This window comes from Lontra canadensis, unplaced genomic scaffold (assembly GCF_010015895.1).
Source record: "Lontra canadensis isolate GAN:19392208 unplaced genomic scaffold, GSC_riverotter_1.0 scaffold13, whole genome shotgun sequence".
Classification (NCBI taxonomy): Eukaryota; Metazoa; Chordata; class Mammalia; order Carnivora; family Mustelidae; genus Lontra; species Lontra canadensis.
The window spans coordinates 8,439,703-8,455,160 of NW_022631007.1; the positions used below are offsets into that span (position 1 = coordinate 8,439,703).

The 15,458-nt window shown below is 38.0% G+C and overlaps 1 protein-coding gene across 3 annotated transcripts in view; it reads right to left on the bottom strand.

The window, feature by feature from the left end:
* The window catches only part of SPHKAP (SPHK1 interactor, AKAP domain containing), a 176,252-nt gene that overhangs the window by 132,432 nt on the left and 28,362 nt on the right, over positions 1–15,458 (bottom strand). For all 3 annotated transcript variants that reach the window (XM_032857413.1, XM_032857411.1, XM_032857412.1), the window contains one exon: positions 8,656–8,761. In XM_032857413.1, coding sequence (XP_032713304.1) covers positions 8,656–8,761 — 106 coding nt within the window. The remainder of the gene's footprint in view (positions 1–8,655; positions 8,762–15,458) is intronic.

The following is a 15,458-nucleotide window of genomic DNA, read 5'->3' on the forward strand; positions in this document are numbered from 1 at the left end:
CAAGATCTGTACCTCCTTCTCTGTCTTTACTGTGCAGGAGGTGGGAGGCAGTACCCCGAGATAGGAAAGAAGACAACATTGTCCTACCTCATCATAAACGTATCTCTAGATAAACTGTATTTATAGCAGGAGAGTCATTACCCTATCGCTTCTAGCAATAGGTACCTGGTCTAACTAAACTTGCCTCTGATAAATACACAAGGAACCAACTGATTTATGGAGTGTCCATCTCTGACAAATGTCACAAATGGCTGGACCTATCTGAGTCTAAAATGGAGATTTTTTTCATGAACAAAAAGGGGTCTCTTCTTCGAAATTCATGTCCTCGTGTATGTAATTTAGAGACTCTGTGTGTTGACCTGGGCCAGAGTGCATCCTAATGTGGCAAGAAGTGAACTAGACAGAGCCTCAGGGACAGTTATGGATATCTCCCCACTTTTCTTGGGCTACACAATTACTTGTTTCCTAGAAACCACATTGTATCTCTGTGGAGTCACAGAATGCTCTAAGAGCATGGAGGACAATTCAGAAATATCAAGCCATACTTGTTTACTTCTGCCACATCACACAGATGTCAGCTGGCTGAAGAACGCTTTGAAAGTTGATCAGAGCATTTTCTGTATAAAAGTGATAACTGAGTTTGAGTCTCAAGTACAAAATGCAAGAGTTACAGAAACAGATAGGCTCAGGAAATGCAAATATAGTATAATTTATGAATGGTCAGCAATGTTTTAAACAGAATAAAGTTAGATGTATAAATAGAGGAAAGCTGATTGCTACTTAATTGCTACTTAGAAGCAGTATAATGCAGTAATGTTGATACGATCAGAAAGGGGAATGTGATTTTTAATGTTAGGAGAAGCAAAATTTAAGAAAAACATACCTGTCAGAAACTATGACATGCATCAAGGCTTATCATTAATTTTGGATTGTTTTGTATAGGCTTCCAAAGCATAAGTAATGCAAAATTTACCAATTGTCAAAGGGACAGTGGATTTAATGGTCATGTATTATTTGAGGATGGATGCATGCCTTTGGCCTTTGGCAATTATAAGAAAGGGGCAATTCTCATTTCTTGACTCTTCTCTTGCTTGGAAGAAGCTACTGGACACGTCAACCTTCTAAGATGCAAGCAGATGGACACATAATTTGCTAAGGAAGACACATAATTTGCTAAGGAAGACAGGATGCTCTCCATCCTGGAGAGTATGAGCCCTCACAAGGGTCTATCAGGGTGGGTCTCATTTTTGAAACGCAGAGATAAGTCTCCTAAATATGGACACAGAAATGAGGGGGCTCATTCTCAGACATTCATGAGACAAAGGTTCAAATTTATCCAGGCCATATCCTTTTTTCCTTCTCTGACACTAGTGGAAGTGACAATTGGGCATTTCAATCAGAATAGCAAACCTGGCAGGACACAGGAAAAGCAGAAGCTCTTAGGGCTGGTGGGGAATACACCATTTACTCCAGACTCCAAAATCAAGAGGGCTGCTTATCTGGGAGACTGGAAGGAGGGTAACCCTTAAGGTAAGTGGTAGGGAGCAGGGATGGCAGGTGTTTTTTTAAACACCCCAAAATAGAAAGAAGGAGACTTTTGAATGCTATATGAGTTTTTTTTAAAAAACTTTAGACCCCTTTAACTAGGGATATTTAATACATACTATAAAGGTTTGGGGAAACTGCAATAATTCAGGAACAAAAAGATCATTTGCCTAGTTCCCACCATGCAGCATCATCCTCAACTCCACAAAATGCTCTAAGCTATTTTGGGTTTTCAGAGTCCTACTTTTTGGTTAAAAAAAAGCAAAAGAAAAAGAGAAAAGAAAAGAAGAGAGGAGAGAAGAAAAGAAAAGAAAAGAAAAGAAAAGAAAAGAAAAGAAAAGAAAAGAAAAGAAAAGAAAAGAGAAAAAGGGACTGCAAGCTCCTTCCAGGAGTTCTTCACACATAGCAAAAAGGATGCTCAAGGAACCAAGTTGTAGAGGACAGAAGACTAGCCTATTGGGATCTCAAGCACAGCAGAGCAATTGCTGGAGGCAGAGCGAGGTGAACAGACGTCTTCCAACGTAGGAATGAGAAGCTAAATCACATTCAAACTACAACATAAGCCATAATTGATAGTTTTACACAAAGTCTCCCACAGAGGATTACTGAATTGGCATTTTCCGAAGAAGGAACTCGCGTGTGTAGTACATGAAGCCCCACCCCTCCATCTCAGTGTGAATTGGGCTGCTCTCATGCCAAGAGATGTGCAAGATTCGGGCCTGTTTTTGCTGAAGACAGAGGAAATCCATCCCGCCACAGCCCTCCTTAGCTGCGTTCTGGTCTCAGTGCAACTGTGACTTCCCAGATGTCAGTGTGGTCAGTGCCTAAAGAAGTTTCCTTAGGTGGTCAGGGAATCTTGTGGCTGGCTGAATCTGAATGCAAGGACTTCTTTTGCTATTTAGTCCCCTCGCTCGTCTTCCCAGTGACTTCAGTGGTACCACCACTCATGGATATTCTGGCTTAAATAGACAGAGCTCATGGTCCTGTTTAACTCTCACTGCCAGGGAGTCCTGATCTTGACTTCCACACGTGTCTCCTCCCACTGCATGGATACAGGTTCGGCCTCTGCCCCCCCCACTCCCCTACCCATCTCAAGTGTGCCCCTCCTGGCATTCCAGATTCCAGTCTCCCTTTGCTCTAAGGAATTCTTTTTACAACTTTATAAATGATCTCTCTTCAAATATCACTTTTAGGAAGACAATTCTACATATATTTTCTTTAAGAACTCCCTATTTCTTCAATGCCTCTGATTACTCCTGCAGAATGACGATAAAACAAGACACCTAGCCATTTGACAAAACTTAACTAGGCCACTGTGGTATAAGGAGCTGGATCTGAAGACCACAGCCAGGTTGCTTGATCAGAAGTGAGTGTTTATAAAGCTGTGAGCACTGCATACTCCAGGATGAAAAGCCTGGTATCCTCCTTCTATAGAAAGTGAATATGCCCAATTATGCTGATTTTCTAAATTTTATTTATGTATTTACATTTTTTTAAAAGTCCTTCCTTCGTGTAAGGAATCAGCTTCTAGAAACACAGAATATTACAGCTATTTTCTATCATGTGTTTCCTAGAAGTATTAATGGGGCGTTTGGCCCAGAGCAATACAACTCTGACTAATAAAAATGTCTTTGGAAATAGAGATCAGATCCCCAGAAAGCCTCCCAATTTATATGTCTGTGCCGACACGCATTAATTGAATTGGTTTTGTTAATTACATGCCATCAAGACGATATGAGCTTAGATGAAAGTGAATCTTACAGAGTAAGAGCATCCAGGGACATCCATTCCGACAATACTTTAGAGGTTTCTGTGCCACTATTGACAACAAATTTAACTCAGTTTAAAGGAGGCCTGTCATGGCAAAGAATGTTCTTGAAACTTCAAAGAGAATATCAGGTATCTTATGAAGATCAAACTCCACCTCTGGGAAACTCAAGTCTTTTCCCTCTGCTGCCTTTGGTAGGTCCAGGTTTAATGTGGATTTAATTAACATGACATAAAAAGAGAAGGATATTTGGGGGTTGATTTTTCCCGAACAATTCTTTCATCACGTGAATCCTATTCAGAGACTTGATTCCATGATACTCTAAAGAGCAAATCTTCAGTCCCATGAAGTGAAGCAAGGACTGAAAATGTCCAGTTACTATGAAAATGTGACATCGAGTGTGATGCTTTCAAAGCAGAAGAAAATCTAACAGAGATTCAACATAATGAGAGGATAGTGCATGCTACCTCAGATTAGCTTTTAAATTCTAGATAAATAAATACTGCCCTGTGTAAAGATTATTTATTTGGAATCAGCTAATATTTACTGAGCATCAGCAGTGTGTATGGAGAATTTACACAAAGCAGGGCACGTGGGTGGCTCGGTCCATTAAGCATCCAACTCTTGGTTTTGGCTCAGGTTATGATCTCATATCATGGGTCAAAAGATGGAGCCCTGCATTAGGCTCTGTGCTCAGTGGGGGTCTACTTGAAGATTCTCCCTCCATCTCCCTCTGCACCTCCCCCAAATCACACATACATGTTTTCTCTCTCTCAAATAAATAAATCTTTTTTTTTTTAAAAGAACTTACCCAAACCCTTTTTTTTTTTTAAGATTTTATTTATTTGATAGAGATCACAAGTAGACAGATAGGCAGGCAGAGAGAGAGAGGGGGAAGCAGGCTCCCCGCTGAGCAGAGAGCCCAATGTGGGGCTCGATCCCAGGACCCTGGGATCATGACCTGAGCTGAAGGCAGAGGCTTTAACCCACTGAGCCACCCAGGCACCACCCCGCCAAACTCTTTTGTATATAAACATCACACCAACCCTAAGACATCTGAGTCAGAGAAGTTATGTCACTAGCCTAAGATCACATAGTAAAAGAGAAATCTGCAATCTAACTCAGATCTTTGGATTCTAGGTCCATTTTTTTTTTTTTTAGTGTGGCATCCTACTGCCTCCTAGAGATGAGGTTTTGATTTTTATAAAGAGAATACAAAGGCTTTTTTCATTTTGTGTCTAACATATATAAAATTATAACATTTATTATCATTTAACTCATTTAATAAAAAATCCCTATGATTCAGTTTAACAATAGTGATCGTATTGGTCTTATAGGAAGGACTAGTCCTATGAGAAGAAGTAACATCAGACAAGATCTATGTGAGATAAGATTCAAGAGGTAGCACACAGGGCTCTAGTATTCACTCCCCACCAGCTTCTCTTTCTCTCTCTTTTGAAATCCCAACCTTTTAAACACATGATTTTTGGACCATCACATTGCACACATTAAGACTTTCTTTGAGTTCGGAGCTCAGTAAATTACTGTGACCTAGAGGAGATCTCACATTCCAACTTGGATGGATTGATGGTGTCTGCTTGGAGCTTCAAGACCTGGAGAATTCTGAATTCAAGTCCGGGTTCAATAGGATTAATTACCAATGGAAGTTAAAGGAGGGGGCAACAGAACTAGTTCAGCAGTAGCAGAATTAAGTAAAAACAGGTTTCATTTTGTCACAACTATATTAACCTATACAATCACTACTACCTCAGTGAGAATTTATCTGATAACTTTCCTAGCATTTAGAGGAAGGGAAGAAGACTGAGAAAGGATCGTCCTGAAGCTTGAGCTCATTCTATAGAATCCTATAACTTATTGTGGCATTTCTGACAGCAAAAGGGGGTCTATTAACAAAATGCAAGGACAATATATGTAAATTATGGCTAGGTGGTATAGTCATCTTAACTCTGGGGAAAGGCAGTCCCTGAAGGAGTTCCTTCTTCAAATAAGTCCACCCAAATCTTTTTCTTGATGCCATGGCTTTTTCACAGCTGTGGTTCCCGGCAACTGTATTTCCCCAACAGCAAAGAGGAACTGAAGCAACTGCACATGGGTGGGATTCCTGAAACCCTTGGAGATTCAATGTGAGACACAGGAGAGAAACTCAGTCAATTTGCAATTTTTCAGAGGCTGGTTATCCAACTAGTGCATTATCTTCCAGACCCTTGTTTTATTTCATCTACCAGTTAATTTAGCAATATGTCAGTTCTGATAAGAAGGTTTGATGGGGAAGAAGATGAGGCTATTACATAAAATAGTTTGGGGAATTACCAATAGATTTCAATTATCCATGGTACTCTTACTGAAGGTTGATTGACTGTGATCTGTGGTGATTCAGCTGGACAGCCTTGCTATTTCTAAGATAGAGCTCTCCTTGTCTTTTGTCTCTTCGAGTACACACTATATGTGCATTTATAGATTCTCACTTGCCCAGGCCCATTATCCGTGATTAACAAGATTTGTTTCTTCAAATTGATCAACGATCACTTAAATCAGTTTGCAGTAATATATAATAATAAAATAAAAGCATGAACTCATTCGATATTCAGTGTCTTGTTAACGAGGGCCTCCATTCCAGATATAAAAAAAAGGAAACAATAGTGAACTACTCTTTTGAAGGGTAGGAAAACAATCAGAGCCACGTGGAAGATAACATGTGGCACATAAGACTACTAAACTTTCTTTAAATGCAATTATTATGTAAGCTTAAGAGAACATTTAAAAGGAAAGGAATGTACTTCTGAACATTAGAAAAATACTCCAGGACACAAAGGTGTTAACTTCTGCATTAATTTGTAGCAACCCTTCCTAAATTAGGTTGGATAATCAACCTAATTCACTCATTCAAATCTCGATCATACTTGGAAGCCCAAATTAAGATCCAATTCTCTTTCTGAAGACTGTTGTTGTCTGTTTCAGGTCCAGAGTTTCTCTCTGTTCTTCACTATAAATGCTCACAATACTCATTTTCCCATAATTGAGACTATCTTCAGATATTACTATCTAGTTATCTCACATATGAATTACTATTTGACTTTTCACATGAGAAACCAGTATTATCTCCCAAACTAGCCTATAAATATACATGCATTCTTATATGTCTCCCCAAGATCTAACAGAATTTTGAGTGTATATGTACCAGGCCATATGAAATTGCCTATAATTGATCATTTTTAATCTGTAAAAAGAAAGCTTCATATGGTTTAACCTGCTAACGGTTCCAGAAACAGTTGTGGTAAGAGCATGATTATATTTGAAACTTTAAATTCATATACACACACACACACACACACACACACACACAGATATATACACACAGGTATTTATACACACACATACATAGATATATACACACAGGTATTTATATATATATTTTATATATATATAAAATATATATATATATATATATATATATATATATATATATATAAAATAAATGATTGCATTTGGGTTTTTATTTTTGAATAGACATTAGCCCCAAAGAGCTCTATTCAGTAGCTTCCGGACATGATTTTTAAGAAGTGAATATGATTACTTTTTTTTCCCAGGGGGAAAAAAAATGTAGTCGAGGTAACAGAGCATAAAATGCTAACTGTCTCAGCATGGCAATATGTATATTGAATTATTTTCTGGCACAATGTACTTATTGAAAAATTATGCTATAGAATAATGTTACACATAGATAGTCTTCATTTTGAGTGCTTATGGTAAGCCAGGCACCGTTCTAAACATTTCACATCTATCAGCTCACTGAATCCTCACCCGTTACCTCCTTTTTTCAGATGAGCAAATTGAGGCATGACGAGATAAGATAATTTGCTCAAGATAACACAACTAGTAATGATTGAACTGGATGTCAAATTCAAGCAGTCTGGTTTCAATCCTTAATTTAAATACCACATGGACTCTAATCAATAGAAATGGAGTTATTTAAAAATTAAAATAAATGAAAAATCATTTACCTTTGGGAAATGTGTAGCATCTGATGAAGACTATCATTTAGAGTTACAGAGCTGAATAGAACATACCTCAAGGCTTGAAGACCTGCAGTTTTAGCTCTCTTATATAAGTAACTCAAAATCATTTTGAATTATACTATCTCAGTTTTCTGCATTAAAAATGGCCATTTATAGCACTGACTCTACTATAAGAATTTTATTAGAGGAGAACGAATAATAGATCATACAACACATGAACATTAGAGCCTTGAACTGATTAGACCAGTTTATTTTTATATCTGGCTATGAACGTATGTATGCAAATACTTTTGTAAAATTATGTTTAATGCTATTTTTCTATAATCAGCATATCTTCTCTAACACAGATATGTGTGTTTCATTTTCTTTGGTACTTGAAAATGATATAAACACCACACAAGCAGAAGGTAAATAAGACTGCTTAACTGGGTATAGTAATCAATCAATTAATATACTTATGCATACATAATGTTACAATATGTATACATAATTACATACACACACATACATATATACACATACTATATAATATGTTCGGTAAGATAATTTGTCTTGATATACCCCTATGATTATGAGTATTTTTAATCATTCAACCTTTTTAAAATAATTAATGAAATAATGCAGTATGATTTCATCTAAGGTTAGATGAGATTAAACACATCTTCCTCTGGAATTCTGCAGCAAATAGTAACAAAAGCTATGGGTGGGAAAGCAGACGTTTTAAGTTTCTGGACCTTAGGTTGGATTGACTGGAAAAACAAAGTAGATGAATTTATATTGTTCAAATGACAACTTTTAGCAAGTGTGTTAAAGCAAGACTTTTCTATTAGTTCTAAAGTCTATATTCTAGGAAATGTAACTCTGTGTCTTATAATAAAATAAGCCAAGCACACGCTTCTCTTTAAGAAAGTATCAGAAGAAGAATAGCCAAGAGTGTTTCTTAGGTACAGACCTAGGCGTCTCCTATAAGGTAAGCCACTCAAAGCCTGGGAAGATGTTTCTGAAAGGAGATGCATGAAAGGAAATGAGAAGCTGTTACCCATGGCCAAGTTTGTGAAGGGAAGAGGTGGAAGCTTTGGTGGACCTGCAGCAGAGGCTTATAGTTTTCAAGTCCTACTTATCTGAATTGCTTGAGTTTTCTGATCATTCTCATGAGTTACATTTTTAGTAGCATCAGAGGTTAACCTGCCAAGCATACTGTGGGTTACTCCAGTGTTTGATGTTGTTGTTGTTGTTTTCTGCTTTAGAAGAAGTACTTGGAAAGTCAAACTACATTAGCGGTCAAGTTCAACAGGGCAAGGTTACCTTCTTACAGGCTGTGATGGAGCTCCCCAGGCCACCTCTCAAGCTCCCGCTGGCAATGCCCTCCTGTGCCGTTGACACCTCATACATTAGTGGTGACTCCAAATTGCTGTTGGTGCCCAAAACACAAAAGAGAACACATTCTGGTGAGACATCTCCATATTCAGAAGAGAAGAAACATGATGGGGTTTAGCAAAAGCCAGCTTTTCAGAGTGCACAGAAACTGCAAATCCTGCTGACACTGTTTCTGTTGGCTTTGCTCCCATAATTGGTGGAACCAATGTGAGCTATTCTCTTGGGAACAGGACACTGTAATCCAGTGACTTCTCGCGGCTTACATGGACAGGTGCATCTGTCTGACTTCCAGCCCTGCTAGTTTTTCTTAAGCAAGTAGTTTTAAAAGCCAAATAATGCTTTTTGAATGCCACATTAACATAACTTTGATCAGGAGACAGGGCACTACCATGAAAAGAATGTGGGCTTTACAAAAAGGCACATCATCTCTTTAGACCTCTCTGGCTGGAAGCATTACTTTAACTTCTCTGTCTCCAAAACTCTAGACTTATCTCCCTACTCCCTATGTCTAGTTGAAATCATTGCCAATCCTACTTTTCATGATATGGCTGGGAGATTTTGAATTTGGTTGAATTATAATACAAAAAGCCCTCTGGATTTAATGGATTTCTAAATATCTCTCTTCTGAAAACATGAATACTAAGAATTTTTTAAAAAAAGGTATGGGTATCTGAAGTCTACACATTTTATTTTTGTTGTTCTTGACCACAGAGAATATGAACAGCTCTTCAAAATACATTTTTTGGAATATGATCTAATAATTCTTTACATAATTATCAAGCCAACATTTAACAATTTTCTCTTAAAAGAAACAGCAAATAGATTAGTTAATGCATTTCTAATATATAACCCTCATGCTTTAAGTTCTAAATTAGTCCATTTTCATTCCATTGGAATTAAACACAAGTCAGAAATACATAAACGTAGTCTATTAGTTTTTACATTATTAATTTTATGAATGGGTTTTTTAAATGACTGCGGATGGTGTATGTAACAGATCACAGCTCTGGCTAAAAATTACACAGATTAATTCACGCAAATTCTGTTTTATTTTAAATTTTCTTTATTATTTTCTGAGTAATTGTTACCTGGAGGACTAGAGTGAGCTAATTTAAGTGAAAGGAGCGCACTCATGTTAATCCTTGCTTAACTAGGAAAAGGCCGTGAAAGGAAAAAGGAAAGGAGGCTTGTACTTGGCTCCAGATTCCTAGGCCTCTGCTTCCTGCTCTCTGGGTCTGTCCCTTCATTTTTAAATGAATGTTGGGAGTAAAGTCTGTGGTCCTTTCTGGCACAAGAAATCACTTGCAAAACATCATGGAGAGCCCATGGCCTTATTTTTATGGGTGTCTCACAATGTGGGGCCAGTCACTTTGAACTGACACTTAAATGTGACTATCTCTCACACCCAAATCCAGATGCCCTGTGAATGCTTTCCTGGCCTGAGGACAGCTCAGCTTTTACCCAAATGCCAAACATTTATCATTGGTAGGTGTGGAAGGTAAGCCCATAGACCAAGCTAACTTGGGTCTGCAATAACTTGGCTCATGAGTTAAGAAAATAATATTTTCCAGGGTTAGGACATCTCACATTTTTCTTTACAGGGTTCACATCCTTAAGAGTGAGAAGGAAGTGACTGAGAAGTGAGGTTGAGACAGACCTGATATAAAACAGTGTAGGAAAAGAGCTTCACCAATCTCTGATTGCTCTAGAGGGGAATGACATCTACCTTGGGAAGAGTTACCTAGGTCCAAAGCAAGGGTTAATGGGAACACAGAAGAAAGTAAAAGATCACCCATGGAAATTCCTTGTTTCCCCATAAAGCATGTTGTATATGACTGCAAGTAGACAAGGTGCTATAGTAATCTTCTGCATAAAAAAAGGTTTAAGGACTGCTGGGTTAGTCTAGTGGAAGGACGAAATGACAAGTCTACCCACATATACCTTGATATGAGAGCCCGACTGCCTTTGAGATGACTCTGAGATCCCAGCTGGAAATGAAGGTGAGGAAGGACCTTGAAAGTGTTGCCTGCCTGTAAGTTTCACTCCTTAGTCCTAATGCTAATTTTGTATAGCACTAATACAGAAAGTGATTTTAAATATATATCTGCATCTATGTGTGTATTTATTTATGAATTAATTTATTTATTTTATCTATTAAGAAAATTAAACAGGGTAGTAGTCTCATATTAGTGGGAGTAAAATCAGTGCATTAGCTGAAAAAGCTGACAGTACCACTGCACCAATATTCAAAGCAAAAGCAACTTCTAGTCCCCAGAAACACATTAAAATCAATTTGGTGACGCCTAATATACAAAACTATACATAGAGAGGATTCTCTTTTAGACCATGTGACATGGGTGTGAGTTCCCAGTAAGTAACTCGATAATGCAGCCCAATCTGTTCCCGTGTCTTTGGGAAGGAGATGGAATTTTTAGAGAATTTGCAAAGATGCTCTCCTTGGTCTCTGGAGAAGCAGAACATTGACTGCTACAGGATGAGCCAAGACAGCAAGATGAGACTCATGCATTTATTAAAATGAGTACAAATTGGCATTAAAAGAATTGCTGTCAAGATACAGTACAGCTTTATAAGTTGCTCCTAATGAGGAAGGCTGCAAGTTCTTCTCTGGGACATTTTCTTTGATTTTGACAAATGTTGACAATATTTCTTAAGCACATCTTTTCCAGCCGGTTTCATGGTGAAACTGCTAAATGTGTTTCAATGAAGAGGTAGATCAAGGTGAAAAAGAAGGTACAAAAGTAGAGTTTGAAGTAGTGACTTTAACAATACTATGGGACAGAGAAGTAGGCTCCCTTATAGAAAATATCTTATGTGAATGAGGTGCTGAGTTACCACCAAAGGGCAATCATCAAGGATTCATGCAGTGCGAATAAGTAGGTCACCATCAGTAGTGACAATGGCTTAGGGAATAGTCAGTGACTTCTCCAGAGAGAGAAGTGTCCCGTTATGGGAAATCACATTGTCTGTATGCTGCTGCTCAAAGTTTGGTCTGTGAACCAACAGCATTGCTATCTCTTAGGAGCTGGTTATATACCCAGGAATTCTGGTCTCTCCCTAGAATTACTGAATCAGAATCTGCATTTTAACATTCAACCTGGGGGATTCACATGTCTGTTCAACTTTGAGAATCATTTATCTGATATGTTAAATTAAATACACATTCCCACTGGCCCTTAAATCTTTGGCACATGGTGTTTCTTCTTTGAAGAACAACCATCCCAGGCCCACTCCTTCCTCCTGAATGATGCCTACTCTACCTTTTCCATTTATAAATCACCTTTTGCACCTTCCTCCTCCCCGAGGAGGCCACTATTTCTCTCCAACATTTCACCAGTGCCTCACGCAAACACAAACACACTCACACTCTTACCACTCCTCCTATTCCCAACCTTATCCTTACCCAAGAAATGGGATGGGCACTCTTCTCATGTGCTCCAACAGCACCCTGTACCATGTCCTGTTACAACACTTGTCAAATGGCATATAATTTCTTAGTATTTGTTTATCTCCCCTTTAGGCTGTCAATACTGAAAGAACAGAGACCTGTTAGGAGGATAGAGAACAGCACCAGGCAGGGTGGATGCTGAATTAGTACTTATTCATATTGTTTGTTCTTATCTTTCTGAGCATCCTGGTGGACATTAACAGATCAGGCAGAAAAGAGTGTTTGAATTCAATGCTCAATTTTCTGCAGTGGTGACAGATGGTGAGATAAGCCACATCTGAGGAGATCATTTAAAAATTTTCCCAGGATAGTTCTAATGAAAAGGGATCCTGCTGCTATTGTCACTCAAATTTCAAGTAAACAGTGTAAAGTTAAAATAAATTTAGCAGATTCTTAAAGGTAAGATTTGTTCTTATCTCCTGCTCACTTATAGAATGTTTGCAGTAAAATGTAGCAATTTCCACTCCTTTGATTATCTCTCTCCTATTAAGGATATTTACTCGTGAGCTTTATACTAAATCCTTTCGTCTCAACACTGGAAGAAAAATGAAGGCTTGCATCTATCAGAAGAGATCTTTAAAAAGGAATTGAGATGGTCTCATTAAATTCAATTTAATGGCATACCAACTAAGAATTTAGAAGACTTTAAAACAATTTCACGTGGTTCAGAGTGAAAGTATGCTCAAATGGATGTCCTTATTTTACTCTCACCCAAACGGATTAACTTGTTACTCGAAGCTCAGAGGTTTAGTTCAATCTTTCGAAAACCGATTTGTTTTTAAAATCACATGATGTTTTTTTCTCTTGCTTTCATCTTCTTTTTTAAAAGAAATCATTTTTTTCCTTTTTCTTTAAATTCAATTAGCCAAAATATAGTACATCATTAGGTTTTGGGGGTTCAATGATGGACATTAAGGAGGTCACATGATGTGATGAGCTCTGGGTGATACATGCAACTAACAAATCAGTGAACATTACCTTCACCTTCTGACCAGTCTGTTAACAAAGGCTCTCTCCTTGACCAAACTTTAGTCAGGCTCCCCCAAGTGTCTTTTCAATTAGATCTTGACCTTGAACTGTAGCCCTCTCCTTGACCCACTGAGCCCAGTTTTCAGCAAGGAATCCTGCTAAGTTAGTTAAGCAAGAATCTCTCCACCCCTGACATCTGTCCTCATGCCTCACCCTTGATAGCTACATCTTTAGTTGACCTTTAGCAAGAATATTTATTAGGCCATTGGCAAGAATCTCCCTACTCTGTATTTCCAATTACTTCACTGACCCCCTCACTATGCCTATTGGCTTAAGTCCCCATTTGTCCCTGTTGTATGTGGAGCTGGGCTCAATATTTTATAGTGATGTCTTTCTCCCCTACTGCAGTAACTCAAATAAAATCTGTCTTGCATTTTTAGCCAAGTGTTTGGTGCAAAAGTTTTTGTTTACAATGTGTGCTCTTATATTCGTCTGCTCGTTCTCTGGTTTTATCTCCTAGGTATGAAGTCCTTTCTTTCTTTCATTTCCTTCCTTCCTTCCTTCCTTCCTTCCTTCCTTCCTTCCTTCCTTTCTTCCTTCCTTCCATCCTTTCTTCCTTCCTTCCTTCCCCTTCCTCTCTCCCTTCCTCCTGCCTTTCTTTCTTTCTTTCTTTCTCTTCTATACTCGTATTTTTCTTTTCTAGGTTGGAGATTTCAGAGCATGATTTTCTTATCATGCCACCCATACAAATTAAACATGTCCCCAGTTCATCAGCAGCAGACCTAAATGGTCCTCATTAATTTTTTAAGACTTCAGTAAGTTTTTCAGAGGGAAGAACTATCCAAATTTTGAAAATACTTGGAAACACTGTTGAATGTCCTGTCTCAATATTTAAAGGCAACTTAGTGGGCACCTGGGTGGCTTCAGTGGGTTATAGCCTCTGCCTTCAGCTCAGGTCATGATCCCAGGGCCCTGGGATTGAGCCCCGCATTGGGCTCTCTGCTCAGCAGGGAGCCTGCTTCCCTTCCTCTCTCTCTGCCTGCCTCTCTGCCTATTTGTGATCTCTGTCAAATAAATAAATGAAATCTTAAAAAAAATAAAAATAAAGAAATAAAAGCAACTTAGTAACTATAGAATGGTGAATTTCAGATTTTCCCATCTCCTGGACCAGTGAAATAACAATAAAAACTGCAATAAGATTATGAAGCAACCATCCTTGTATTCCCAATAAGAACTTTAAAAATAAATCCCTACCTCTGCTTTCACCATAGTTCTTCAAATAAAGGACATTTAACAATGTAACAAAAAACTATGATAGATTATTTAGGAATGAAGAATATTTCTTTTTAAGAAAAGATAGTTGATACATTTCACTATCATTTTTGCCTTCAAATCAGTGAAACTGTAGTTGAAGACCTAAGTCTGGGTACTAACAAATGATAATAAGCAGAATATAAACAGGTCATTCATTATTAATCATAAAACAAGTAACTTCTTCTTAGCAAAAATAGTGGCTTCAAATTAGATATACTCTAACTTAATTTTGATTATTAAAAAAATAAATAAATAAAATAAGCAGGGGGGCCTGGGTGGCTCTGTTGATTAAGTGTCTGCTTTTGGCTCAGGTCATGATCCCAGAGTCCTGAGATCAAGCCCAGTGTTGGGAATCCCTGCTCAACAAGGAGTCTGCTTTTCTCCCTGCTGTGCTCACTCTCCCTCTCTCTCTCTTTCTCTCTCCCACAGGCAAACTGTGCACACATTCTCTCTCTCAAATAAATAAATAAAATCTTTTAAATAAAAATAAAGAAAAAAGACACATGACTATAGCATAGTTAATACATTTGGGATACAATTTGTACACCAATGGCTAGTGATTTCTCTATTTTAATACTAGTTAGGCTGAAGTCTTTTATCCTGAGAAATTAAATAGAAAATTACTCAATAGAGACTTTTTATTCTGACAACTCTAAAATCTGTCAGATATATCCAGTGAAACATAAATCTCATCATATGTAGATACTGTGCAAAATAAGTAGATTACAATAGAAAAGACAAAAAACTTCTTTATATAAGAAATGGCAGGGGCACCTGGGTGGCTCAATGGGTTAAGCCTCTGCCTTCAGCTCAAGTCATGATCTCAGGGTCCTGGGATCAAGCCCTGCATTGGGTTCTCTGCTCAGCGGGGAGCCTGCTTCCCCCCACCCCTGTCTGCCTCTCTGCCTACTTGTGATCTCTCCCTGTCAAATAAATAAATAAAATCTTAAAAAAAAAAGAAAAGGCATATACTGTTGAATAC